The sequence below is a fragment of the Simochromis diagramma genome, unplaced genomic scaffold, assembly GCF_900408965.1.
Source record: "Simochromis diagramma unplaced genomic scaffold, fSimDia1.1 OVJJ01000024.1, whole genome shotgun sequence".
NCBI lineage: Eukaryota > Metazoa > Chordata > Actinopteri > Cichliformes > Cichlidae > Simochromis > Simochromis diagramma.
In genome coordinates, this window is record NW_024387332.1 from 4076774 (window position 1) to 4090896 (window position 14123).

Consider the following 14123-nt stretch of genomic DNA (forward strand, 5'->3'; position numbering starts at 1 on the left):
GGAAAAAAAATACATACATCAGTCAGGTGAGGGGGAAAAAAGAACGTTTGATAGGATGTTCCATAGGGATGCATTATGTAGATGTGGATGTGCTGGTGCTGAGTGCATATGTACTTGATATGCTGAGCAGATGTGTAAAGATTGAGTGTGTTCAAATCAGTTTTATTTATACAGCACCAAATTACAATAAAGGTTGCCTCAAGGTGCTTTATATTGTTCGGTAGACCCTACAATAATACATCAGAGAAAACCCAACAATCATATGATCCCCTATGAGCAAGCACTTTGGCAACAGTGGGAAGGAAAAACTCCCCTTTAACAGGAAGAAACCTCCGACAGAACCAGGCTCAGGGAGGGGCGGGGCCATCTGCTGCGACCGGTTGGGGTGAGAGAAGGAAGACAGGGTAAAGACATGCTGTGGAAGAGAGACAGAGGTTAATAACAAGTATGATTCAATGCAGAGAGGTCTATTAACACATAGTGAGTGAGAAAGGTGACTGAAGAAGAAATACTCAATGCATCATGGGAATCCCCCGGCAGCCTACACCTATTGTAACACGCTTATGATGTTATGTTGAATTAACAAATTAACATTAATAAGTTGGATGTTAATGGAAGAAGAGGATAGAAAAATGTAGTGGATCCCCTCTGTTAGAAATACATATTAGAAATTTATCCAAGTATGTTAACACTCTGAGTCCCGCTGCCCACAAGGAATTCAGGGCTGCTTTGATACACTTGGTGAAAACTCTAGGGTTCAGTTCCAGTGCTTACAGGAGAGTCTGATCGTTGTCATTTTCTGTGTGCAGTATAAAGGCTTATATAGAAGTACCATGCACACCATTCTTCCACCCAAGCAGGCAGGGGCCTAAGGGATTTAAGTTCTAAAGTGGTACAGCTGCACCGTCTTGAAACAACAACCTGCACTTTCTGATTATTTTTTTTCTTGTTTTGTTGGGTTTTTTGTTGTTGTTTTTTAAAATTTACTAACTCTTCATATTTTATTGTTTTTGCAGCTAACGCCTGACCATCATTTTGTGCTGGACTACCACCCTGCATACAGCAACATCGTGATTGGAGCAGGATTTTCAGGTACAGCACAATATGGCTCCAAAAAAATGAAAGAAAACATGTGTAGCACATATAAGTCTAGCCATATTTGTCAGGATAAATAGCTGACTTCTATTCATTCAAAACTGCTGTTAATTCCTTTTTTAATGAAATAGCTATGTCAGTTTATATTTGGACGTTTCTTTTCATTTAGCATACTTGTAGTAGTAGCTGTAGCCTAGCAACAGCTAATTCTGTCAGTACTCTAGCTCTGAGAATTTCAGACAGGAGCTGCTTCAGACCATTGCAGTTATTCAAACCACACAAAAAACCAAAGTATAGATAGGAATGGTAATATTTTTTTGCTGTCAATGCAGGTGTTAATTTCTTAATGTAGACGTTTCCTTTTGAGACATTTCCAGCGTAACCAGATCTGTGTTAATAGTTAATATTGAAAACGAAGAACCAAGGTAAGGTGCATCGTGTGGTGATGCCTCAGGCACAAGGGCTCTGTGGGAAAGGGGATTTTAAGTAGTCATGAACACTAGACAGGTATCCTCTCCACTCAGGAAACCCTGCAGCTGTGGACACTCTGCATTAATCCCTTCTAATTCTTCAAAATCATCCCTGATGGTCAACAAAGTCCTTGGGTCCTTGACACAAAAGTCAGAAAAATCTAATCAAGAAAAATCACAAAAAATCAAAACAAAATTACATTTTCCTGAACTAGTTTCTGAGTCTGTGTTGTAGTTGATAAACTTGCAGCAGTTCCATTTAGATGCTCGTGATAATGATTTAACGCAATGAATATGAGCTTCAACTGAGTTTGTTTTTCCTCAACAAATCATTTTGGAAAAAGTCCCTTTTAACAATATTTCATTGAGCAAAGAGATTCATTTTATAAAAAGGGGAAATTGAATGCTGGCATTAGCTTTATTTACAGTTTGTAAAATTTATTTTATTTAATTATCATATTATAGCAGATAAGTACTACTGTGTACCACTGTGTGATTTAATCACCCTACTGAACTACTTTGGTCCTGTAGTAATTAGAGATGGCACGATACCACTTTTTTATGTCCGATACCGATACCGATATCATAAATTTGGATATCTGCCGATACCGATATGAATCCGATATAGTGTTTTTTAATCAACAAAACTGTTTTTTAAATATCTTGCTGCATTTTGTATAAGTTCATACTCAAGTTTAAAACAACAACTACACTAAAGCTATTCTGTTATACCTGTATGCAAAAAAAAATATTTCATAGTTCAGCAATACTGATCAATCTAATAAACTTAAACCTACACCATCCTCCCTATTCTGGTATTTTAAAGAGTACTTAGCATAAATATTAAGCAACCTAACTAATAGGGTTCCAACTCCCAGCAACAACAAAAATAAATAAATATAAAATAGGGAACCACCCCTCACGCTCCACCTCATGATGCTTAATCGACGTAATCAACCTTAATTTGATGCAGTGTGAAAAAAATGCACAGAAATAAATTATTTTTCAAGAAATATTAAATAGATTCAACATCTTTCTTCAACAAAATTGCAGACTGCACAGATGGTACCTTCCCAAAGGAAAAAGTACTATAGCTTACTAGGGTATATTAGACTTAATAGTCACTATATACAGTAATTGACTTCTATTCATTTTACATCAAATTAAAACTTTGGGTGTAAGATTTGGATAATTATTTATTAAAAGCTCGACATTTTAAATGAGAATAAGAAAGAAAAGTATGTCTTTGTGCCCCCTTTTCCCTGTTAATGCCCTATCGGCCCCCCTGGCTAAACTTTGCTAGATCCGCCCCTGCACAGTTACAGCCGTCAGCTACGTAGAAAAAGATCCTCGAGTAGAAAGTAATATTAAATAAATTCTAACAACAGCTGATCAAGCTTAAACGTGCTGCTGTTGTTTATCCACTGGTTTCCTCTTTCTGGTGCAAAGTGGGCCAAAAACAAACTAGAGACACGGACTCGCAACAGAAAAGCCGATCAGCTGATCGTTAAGCAGTTTCATGATTGAAGTAGCAGCAAGAAGAGGCAGTCGCTTGTTAAGCTTAACGCAGGAATGCTTTACAAACATTCAGAGATGGACTTACACACTTGCTTTACTTCTCTCGGGGATAACTTTGTCGGAGATGAAATGCCGGGTTGCTAGCGAAGCTCCAAATGCTATCCAGACCACCGACAGGTCCCGCACGCCACAGCCGCTCTATCACGTGATGCATACTGCTCCGACGTGCTAACGTTCTGAGGTGAGTTACGGCGTGTTGCAAGTTTTGTGAGGTGCTTTCGTGATATTTAATGGATCGGATTACATTTTTTATTTTTCTCCGATATCCGATCCAGTAATTTAGGTCAGTATCGGACCGATACCGATACCTAATATCAGATCGGTCCATCTCTAGTAGTAATATTAGTAATATTGCAGCTGTTCTGCATCAAATTTGATGCCACACAAATTATTTGTGCCACTCCAAAAAATAATTTCTGTCCACTATGAGATGAAGGAGAACAACAGCCTGATATCTGCAGGCCTGACAACAGGAGATGTATCACTCCTGTAACTCCTGTAACATTCAGCAGTCGCCTCATTGTTCTGACACACACAACAAAACTATTGACTACACTACACACTAACTACACAAGATTTGTGCTAAATGTCGCACATCTCTCACATCTCAAAACACCGCCGTCACGTTTGAATCGTGTTTGTACTGTAATGTGAAATATAAAATAAGGCTTGTATCGCCCACAGTCTGCCTCAGTGTGGCGTGAGATTATACGACCTGAAAATGTTTTCACACAAGTAACAATTTTTATCAAGACAGTGTCAAAAATATTTTTGGAAAAATCTCAGCGTTGGTTTAAATTTATTTTAGTATCATATCAGACGTATGTGCATTAATGGTTTGTAAAGAGTTAGTCAGTAATATTCACATGAACTGATTTCCACATATAATTCATTAATGTCTCTAGATGCACTTAGATATCATGTTTAAATGATCAAACCTACATTTTAAGAGCTGAAATGTGTAGCTGTACTACCAAAGAAACAGTAGCACTGAGTTTTAAAATAACGATAAATTTACTGAAGACTTTACAAGATCAACGAGTTTCCGCCAGCATTAATCTCATCAAACCTCCTTTGTACACACCTTGGTTACATACACAGCCTGTTTCTTTTTTTTGCTTTTTTTTGCTTTTTTTTACATTTTTCTTTTCTTTTCTTTTTTTTAAATAAATAAATTGGTACAAATGGTTTTTGAAAAAGTACATTGAAATAATAGTTCGTTTTTTAAATATTTTTTCCCTATTCCATTTTTGGATTATCAGCTAAAGATGAGCCAAAATGGCAGGCTCCTCTGAGCATCATGAAACTAGCTGACAAGGCTTGTTGACACCTTTACTGTATGCATTATCCTCACAATCACTTATTAAAGGCAAAACACCGTGACAGCAGTCAAACAAAACAAACAGTGTCTGTTTTGATTCAGTCGACAGAGTCAGCGGCGTTGTTAAAATGAAAATGTCAACAGCTCAAGACAAAGAACAGCAAGAAGTGTGCTGGCACTGTGTACACCAGATGTGTGCAGATGAGTGCCAACTCCAAAACAGCAGGAGCAGCAGCTAAATTAATCAGCATTGCTTGTTCCAGGAAGAACAGCAGTGTTACTCGGAACTCGGGGAATCAAGGGTTTCACCTCTGTCAGAGCAGCAGCCTAAAGAGGAAAAAAGAAATGAAGAGTAGTTGCAGAAAGAAAGAGGAGCCAGATGTTTGCTTTTAGTAAATGTAAGTAAGACAGTTTAATTAATGTTATTTAACAAAAAAGGGACATCATATTTTTTAGGACTAACTAATAATTCATATAGATCAATATAATTGGGGGTTTTTTTGCAACCAAAAGGAAAGAAAAGAATCTATATTTCTTACTATTGTCTAAAGACTTTAAATGCACTTAAAAAAAAACTTTAGACCCTCTTATTATCTACAGTCTGAGAGCTTCCAAGAATGGAGATGCAGTTTTCCAGAGATATTAAAATCTGTACTCACATCTAGGTAACACATTTGCCCTATATGGTGCATATGCACAATATGAGATATATGCACAGTATGAGGTTGCCATTGTTCCCATAAATACAGATCGGTGGCAAAAGTGGCCAGTTTAGTTTCTGACAGATAATAAATAAAAATTTTAACCAAAATTAACCTTTTATTTTCACATCTGCACTTACGAATAAAAAGGAACCTTTAAGTTTGACAGAAATAAGGACGTGATTTATACTGTGATATTCATGTTGACTGATCATGATCTCATATCATCCAGCCATTCCTGATCATCAGGATTTGTGCACTCAATTCTCAATTAACAGGAAGTTAATGTGATAAAAATGTAGCTTTTTTTTCATATCTGGTTCTAATCTCTGAAGGTTTTTCGGGGAGCCTTTTGGAGAAAGTAATAAGAAGTCCAGCACAAAAGTCCTGACAAGCTGCTATTCTTTATGACATTTTGACAGCAACAGCTGAAGATGGTCTAGTCTGAAATATTGTTTATTGACAAGTGTAATAATAGTGTACGTTTTGTGTCAAGTCTGAATTAGTTAATACACAGCACTGAGTAGCAGTAATTAGCAATAATTTGATCAAAATATTCAAAAAGTCCAAACATTCAAATCTTAATTTTATTACTGCAGAAAACTTTCCAGTTTTATTTGTTCTCAAATGTTGAATCAGTTATCAGAAGTGTTATTTGTTTTTGGTCAATATAAAAATTATTGCAGCTTTACTGATTGATTGGTAAACTGCATTTATAGTGGGAATTTCTAGGGGCCAGTGACAGATTTTCCAGGACCCATCAGTTACTTAATAGTTGTATCCTCAGTTTCACAGGAGACATCAGGATTCTTAACCACCGTTATTCTTACATTTGTGTTCTTCTCTAATTAACATGCCAGAGGCTCCCATGCGGCCTGCTCGACTCCACCTCTCCTCTCCTGCAGTTATCTATAGTGTCTCCTGGCACCTCTCCATGTCTTCATGCAGTCGTGTCCTTTACCTAATTATAACTGTAATTAATATCCTGCTCCCAGTGCTTTGCTCTCAGACAAGTATGCGCTCACTGGGCTAACAGGCCTGCAATAGAAAATGTTGCAAATATAGATTACGTATTAATGGGGTTGTTTTTTTTTCTTATTCTTAGAGGTGTATGAGTAATGAAGCTAAAAATGTAGAGCTTCACACCAAATGCACATGTGCAGCCATGGAGGAAATGGTAGGTCTGTACTTAGCCTGTGCATCAAGTGCTGCAGAGGTGCACCAGCATGCACTGCTTCCATTTTTCACCAGGAATATTTTGCTGCAAGTCTTCATGTGTGTATTTGAGTTTCATTCAGTTTTATTTACATAGCACCAAATCATAACAGCAGTCACCTCAAGCCGCTTTAGGTGAGTGAACAAGAAACACTCAGTGCATCATGGGAAGCCCCCAGCACCTACTGTAATGTAACTATACGCTTTCTCAAAACAGAAAGTTTTCTGCCTGAAGTTAAAACTAGCGTGGGTGTCTGTCTCATAGAAAACAAGCTGAGAACTGGTTCCACAGAAGTGGGGCCTGAAAGCTGTGGACTAGGGACCGCAAATAAGCTCTATTGTGGTGATCGGGTACTCTGAGTTTATTAAGATAAGATGGGGATAAGTAGTAAATGCTTATCCTAGTTTTTCAGCATGACTTTGACGTAGGATGTTTCTCATTTTAGAGATATTGCACAAATGCAAAAGGCAGTCCTACATGTTTGTGTAACATGCACGTGGAATGACCTATCGTGGTCAAAAATGAGTCCAGCTTTTGTCAGTGTTAATGCCAACCAGACATCATGATGCTACAATTTTTAGGGCCAAGAACAAAACATCTTGTTTATTTAAATGTACAAGTAGGAAATTAGAAGTCATCTAGATCTTTGGCTTTAAGCCATTCCTGCAGTATAACTAATTAATGTGTGTCATCTGGCTGCATGGATAAAGTTGAGTATCAATGCAATGAAAATGTATGGTATGCTTTCAAATGATAATGCCTAAGGAAAGCATGTATAGTGTATCCAAAATCTTGTGGAAGTCCACAATAAATTTAATTTATTATGTGCCTTAAATCAAAGACAGATTTATTGGTGAGAATGAACACTGTTTGCCTTCCAGTTTGTATTTTGTCTGTTTATGCTCTCTCTACACTCCACTCTTCTACTATATGGACAGAAGTATCAGGCCACACTTCATCTTTGAATTTGGGTGTTTCAGACTCATTGCAACAGGTGTTCAAAAAACAAACAAACATAGCTATACATTCTGCCTTTGTAAACATTTGTGAAAGAATAGTTTGTTTTAAAGAACTCACCAAGCATGTTCCTGTAATAGGTGGACACAGAGGCTGAGTTTCTCAGAGGTAGAGATGGTCACAGATTTCCCAACCTGCAAAAGCTGCATCTATAAATTGTACAAACAATTTCAGAAAAATGTTCCCCAATGTACGATTGTGAAACTCACTGGAATGGAACTCACTAGATGGGCTCAGGACCACTTCCAGAAATTACTGTCTATGAACAGAGTTCAGCAAGTGTCATTAAAAACTAAAGCCTTTCTAGTGGCATTTGGCAACCCAATAGTTAGTATCCATGCCAGACTTTGACCATAAAGTAGATGCTAATTAATGACCTTCCAATATTAAGTCAAAAATGTATTAACCTGATAGTTTTCTAGAGGAAACTCCAAAAATGTTAGCCTCACAGTAGCACTAAATAAAAATCTATTAGATCACCAAGGCTAGTGGGATTCATCAGTGGTCCTGCTTGTCGCTACCAAGTTACAAGGGGAGCCATCCGATGATTAAATTACTTAAATACAGACCCAAATAGTGGGCTGAATTACTGTGTGGTGGCCTCATTTGTTTGTTTTTTATTCTTTCAGTAAAATTGATAACATGTTTTCAGAGAAAATACAATTTTCCAATTGCAATCATAACTAGTGATCATAACTAATACTACTAATTGTTAATTATTAAGTGTACTGGATGTGCTCAGTCTTCATCCTTCCACTCACAAAGTTCATATTTTGAGGAAGTTCACATGCCTTAATCGTAACACAGAAACATGTTTCCTTCTGTTCTCTCCTTCACTTCATGCATTCATCATTAATGCGTGACATAAGTACTTTCAAGCAAGTACTGAGAACGGTTGCCATGGCTACAATATCATCCTGTAGGCTTGGCCTAGGTTTTCCATTCTCCTTCTCTGGCAAGATGAAAATTCACAGGTCCAAACTGTCAAAGGCAGCTTTTTATGACTTCAAAGCCAGACAGAATCCACAGGAGCCTTGAGACCTTTATCAGATGGCACTGTGCTGCATTCTTCAAGCCCCGCTGATATTCACAATTTCCTTCTCAGACCCTAAAAACAATGAATCGTGACCCCTCATTTTAAAAATAGTATTTCTCTCATCTTACTCCTGAGCTAAGGCACATGAAGCCATTACGCCGAGAAAGGACAACTCTCCCCTAATTTAGTATTTGGTGTTGTTCACTAAAGTGAGTATATTCTCAGTGACAGGAGTTGCAACAGCTTTGCTTTTCTTTTATGTGTTCACTCATGTGAATCTCAAACCCAGCGCCTTATTCAGACAAAGCCCAAGAAATACAGGCTATTTTTATTCTAACTGCAAGGTGCCTGGCTTTGGTTCACATGAAGACATCAATTGATCTGACACAGCTTGATGACCTATGTTTGTGCTTTGCTCACTATGACGGCTTCTTTATTTTTCCAGGTCATGGCTTCAAGTTTGGACCAATCATTGGCAAGCTTCTGTGTGAACTCAGCCTGGGAGAAGTGCCCTCCTATGACCTTTCACCTTTCCACATAAGACGCTTCCAGTCAAAGAGGAACTCAGCTTTATAGATCTGCAACACAGCGAGTGTTTTATAATAATAACAGCTAAATTATAATTTTAGTAAATTCATTTAATCACTACGTTTAAATTCTGTGATTGTATTCTTTGTATGTTTCGTTTTTTTGACACTAGGTGTAATCAAATGCTTTCAAGCATAATGAATATGTGTGCTGTTATCCATGTAACTAGGCTATAGACTTTTTCTCATGATCTGATTTCTAACTAATATTTTGTGATTTCCATAATTACTATACAAACATTATAGATGGGCTCTATCAATCCTCTGATCTGAAGCTCCTGAGTTGATTTGCACAAAGTAGTGCTTGTAGAAAGTTTACGAGATGTGATGAGGCTCATGTTTATGGTAGCATTAGTGCGCATGTGTAATTCTGTCTGTAAACACGATAGCATGGAAAGTTTTGAATGACTTCTGATAAAACTTTTGCTCCTTTCCAGTCCAGTTCTTGTGTCTGACCATTTTCAGAGGATTTGTTTGTTTGTTTCTTACGCTACTAACAGACCTAAATGTGAATCAAGCAAAAAAGGCACCTGACTCATGACAGGAATCAGGGTTGTGTCTGCATATAACAGACAACTTGACAAAGAACCCATTTGAAATTGTGTATTTAGGCACTTTGTTATCAGCAGTCTGTCACAAAAACACTGTTCCCATTTCTTTAGTTGAATCTACAAGAAAATGTCAGAACTGTTTGACAGGCATAAACTGTGTTCTTTTTTACTAAAGAGTTGTTAGCCAAAAACACGGCACATCTTTGCATGGTGTGCAAGATATCCCAAAAAGTTTGAGGAAACTTGACAAACTGAGGACAAAAGATGCGGCAGGCCTAAAACACTATGGCAGATGATTGGTGAAAGTCATGTTCCTAATGAATGGGGGGAAAATCCAGCAAAGACCTGACACAGGACCTGAGGGTGTTGTGAAAAATAAAATTGATTGTTGAAGCCAAACTGTTTTTTCTGAGATTTATTAAAAGAAACCTTTGCAGAGGAGTCAGCACAGACAGTCTTCACACTAGCATGAACAAAGAAGCAAACTGGGAGAAGAGGCCCAGTTCAAATGGAGGGAGTCAGTAGTAAGGTAAGTAACAGTGAGTGAGCCATCTGTAAAACACAGTGGAGGCTTTGGCATGGTTGCATTTTAGCCATTGTTGGTGATCTTACAGAAAAGTATTCTAAGTCATTGGATCTATTGTCCAATGTGGTTTGGAAAGCATCTGATTGGGAATAACTTCATTTTTCAGCTTGACGGTGATCCCAAACAGAACAAAAGGTTCTTGTTACTTAAAACATTGGATAAAGAGCGAGGGGGGGGGAAACTGTTTTTCTTGGTTTCGGCTCTGACTGAAAAGTCCTAATAGCCCTGATTCTGTCAGTCGGTTGGTATGAAGAGCTCAGCTGGAGCTGAGGTGGGGGACACATTTTGGCCGTCCAATCATGTTGCTGACATCCAGTGACCACCCACCCACACCTTATCTGACTGACAAGAGTTAACAAACGCAAAGGTTAAACTTTAAAATCATTTCATTACATTCACTTTGTTATTCTTAACACAGAGAATTCACATTGAAACATTCAGTCAGACATGGATAGAATTCATTGCATGTTTTACTCAGTTTATGTAATTCTGCTTCAGTTATATTTATCTTTAGCACATTTTCACATGGACATTTTTTGGGACATAATCCCATCTTAATTCAAATAAAGAGGAATACTTTTATCTTTTACAATGTTTGTCAGTCATCTTTTTAAATGTATTTTATGAAACATCTTTTATTAATTCATTCATTCTGTAAGTCATTCTGTGAGACTAGTGGCTACAGTGTGTCACGCTCACCCCCATCCTGCACCACACACACCAGGGTCAGACTCTGTAAAGGTTTTCAATGGGGGGCTGTTATCACTGTTGTTTTATTTTCTGGTCAAACAACACAACACAACACTGTAATCCCACATTGTTGAGCTATTGTAAATTCAACAATTAATGACATATTCATTATATGTATGCGTGTATACATGGATGGGTGGATGGGTGGATGATGCATCAGTGACCCACCCTCCCTGGATTTCCATCATTTTATCAACTAAATGGTGTTAAAAAGACATCAGCCACCGAGCAATCTGTCTGTGTGAAGCTAGCTGCGTGCTTAGAGCTGCGTGCTTAGTCTATGGAGGTGGACTATTGCCTAGCTCCATTTCCCCATGTACTAGTAAACATTTTAATCACTAATCAGAGGCCCTGTTACAATGGATGCCATCCAAGGCCATCAGTGGGAATGGGAAAATTATGCAGTGAAACGACAGAGATCACTGAGCCATTTGCTCCCTTGCCTCTAAGTGACTGCAAATGGAAGCAAAGAGACATTATACAAATGCAAGAATTAGAATTACATTAAACATGCAAATGCAAATATTTAACTACAAATAATCATCAGCTGAAACATTGCTTACAGAACAATATCTAGCTCGTAAAATTACATCTTACTGTTGTATATGAAGAGTATTCATGGCTCAACCATTAGATACCCTAATATAACTCTGGCACCTTTTAAGGTCTTGAATAAGTAATGCCTCATGGTTCACCTATGGCATTACTTATTATGCACACTGTCCAGAGCCTCGTGTGTCAGTATAACTACCAATAATGATTCATATAAGCAAGCAAAAACTTAAAGCTGTGTAATTTTATCAGCAACTCTACAGGAGCCCTCAACTCTACAGAACATTTTACCATTCATCCTGTAAATATTTTTAGTGATGAAAGCACTGATATACACAATGAACAGTACCTACGCAGCAATGAAAGTGCTTTGTCCTGTTTTCTGTCCAGTTGTCCTGTATGCAGGGTAAAAGTGAAGGAAAAGGATCAAGTCATCAGAAATATTCATGATATACTAAAAAAACACGCACAATTTATCTTCTAAAAATAACTTTTGAATTATTTAAATGTAATTATTAAGTCCCATGTACCAACAACCAACCAGAGCAGATACTGCTCTGTTTTTTATTTTGAGGACCAAAATATGCTCTCAAATAGATGAAAATCTGCATATCTTGATGGGTTTCAAACAGGGAGGGTAAAAATGGCACCATAGCTCCACTGTTCCACCATCTGGCACAAATGTGTAACACCCCAAACCCCAAGACAATAACCAAACTCAAAAGGACCTCTGCCATTTTGATTTTAAAAAGACTTTATTGTGATTTTCAGACAGCGTACTTCTTCAGATTTCTTCTAGGGATCAAAAGGAAAACTTCATATTTGGTCTGTCTCAGCTACAGACTTTGGTGACGCTCGTACAAAGTGTAAAGCTGTTGGCTTTTCATTGTGGGGCACGTTCAATCAGTCACCATAAAGCAGTAATTTTCTGTCATTCACACATACATTGTTCAATCTTGCCAAACGTCTGATGAATAATAAGGTCCAACTTGTGACAACAGTCACAATATATACCAAGACTATAAGCCAATAGAAATATTTGGAGTGTAACCTGGTAGAAACATGCAGCATCATGTTTTATGCTTTCGTGTACTACTCCTCGCAGGTTGACTGGATTCATCTTAAACATGGTCTGAACTTTTGACCCTGATGCTTTTTATGAAAACATCCTGTTGGCATGGCAACTCACCAAGAAACAGGAAGTATTTAAGGGGACAAAAAAGTTTAAAAGTGAGAAACTTGGCACACACCTCCAAAGTGATGAAGGCTTTTGTGTTGTCTTGGTCTTATTAGTGTCTGCTGACACCCAATAATATGTACCAATGAAGCAACAACAGTGTTACATTTGAACTAGATGTGCGAAATTTGACTTTTGGCATTCTTTAATATCTCAAGATGTACAAAAATGTCTCCTGGAGTGACATTCAAGAGCATGTCAGCTATTTTGACTTAATAGATGAGTTTTCAGTATTTTTTTGCAGATATGGGCTTCCTGAGTTATTTTTCACTCATTAATATGTTTAAAATGTTAACTTTGTTAATATCAACCAGAATGTAGAGGACCAGACAGAAGTACCATTTCTTTAAAAAACGATTTCTCAGAAGGGAGTGAGCCAGCAGAACTCAGTTTCCACTCGCTGCTGTGAGACTGGAAAGCTAGAAGAAACATGCAGACACTGAGCCACTGAGAGTGACAGCAGAAGTATTTTCCACTTGGCCAAGCTTACTGCAAGTGTCACGTCAGTTTGTCTCTCTCACTGTGGTGAGAAGATGCTGTCATGATGGTTTCAGGCCAATGCAAGCATAAGTGATCATAACTGATATTTCTGCGAAATGCACAGAGAGTAGTTGTGATGATGAATATTTACAGGCCAACCTGACGGAGTGTTTTCGGCAGGACATCTACACTATAGGAGTTAAATAAGAAATCCCAGAGAGACAATGGACCCAGCTATCACTATGAGTGCACTTTGCAATGCAGCATATGCATAAAAGACTTGTAAATTGGATAGATGGCATAGGAGATAGCTGAGCTCCATTAAGTGTGTTAGTTCAAGGAAACCATGTTTGCTTTGTCTCAAAGGTTAAAGCAGCTGCATTTAATAGGACAGGGTTCAATGCTCTATCCCAGCATGACTGCAATTGATAACAAAATTATGACCTTCAAGAACTTTAACCCCACAAGGGGTTAAATACCTGGGACTCTCCATCAGTTGTTTTAAAACTTTTCATCTTCTCAGATGAAAGGTGAAACATCTTCACAAATTAAAAACAAGAGCAGCTGCCTTCTTGTGAAGCACTCAAGACTTTTAAAATGGACTGGTTCTTATGGAGTACTTCTCTACTCGAGCACTTTATACAACATGCATCATTCACCTGTTCATGCAAGCACCTCTTTCTACTCTGTTTTATATTTAGCATTCACAATCCAATTAACACATCACAGAGCAACTTGGTTTTCAGTGTCTTGCCCAAGGATACTTTGGCATGCAGACAAGAACCAAACCACCAACCTTCTGATTAGTAAGATGATGTGCTCTACTGCCTGAGCTGCAGCCATCCCATGGGCCGCTCTAAAGTGCTGAATCCTAGCATGGTACCATAACAGGAGGACACTGTTGTTGCAACAAGTCTGTTTGTGAAATGTTTTCCGAGGAGTGGGA

General features: G+C 37.9%; 1 protein-coding gene across 2 annotated transcripts in view; it reads left to right on the forward strand.

Moving 5' to 3' along the window:
• Positions 1-9600, forward strand: part of pipox (pipecolic acid oxidase) — a 28504-nt gene extending 18904 nt beyond the window's left edge. Inside the window, exons 7-9 of one of the 2 annotated variants that reach the window (XR_005692368.1) lie at positions 1017-1092; positions 4728-4862; positions 8880-8994. Coding sequence is in view for 1 of the 2 variants with exons in the window: in XM_040006402.1 (XP_039862336.1) it covers positions 1017-1092; positions 8880-9010 (207 nt within the window). In the remaining variant the exon portion in view is untranslated. Of the gene's footprint in view, positions 1-1016; positions 1093-4727; positions 4863-8879 lie in introns of both variants that reach the window. The other variant, XM_040006402.1, reaches the window with a different exon arrangement.
• The last annotated feature ends 4523 nt before the right edge of the window (positions 9601-14123 follow it).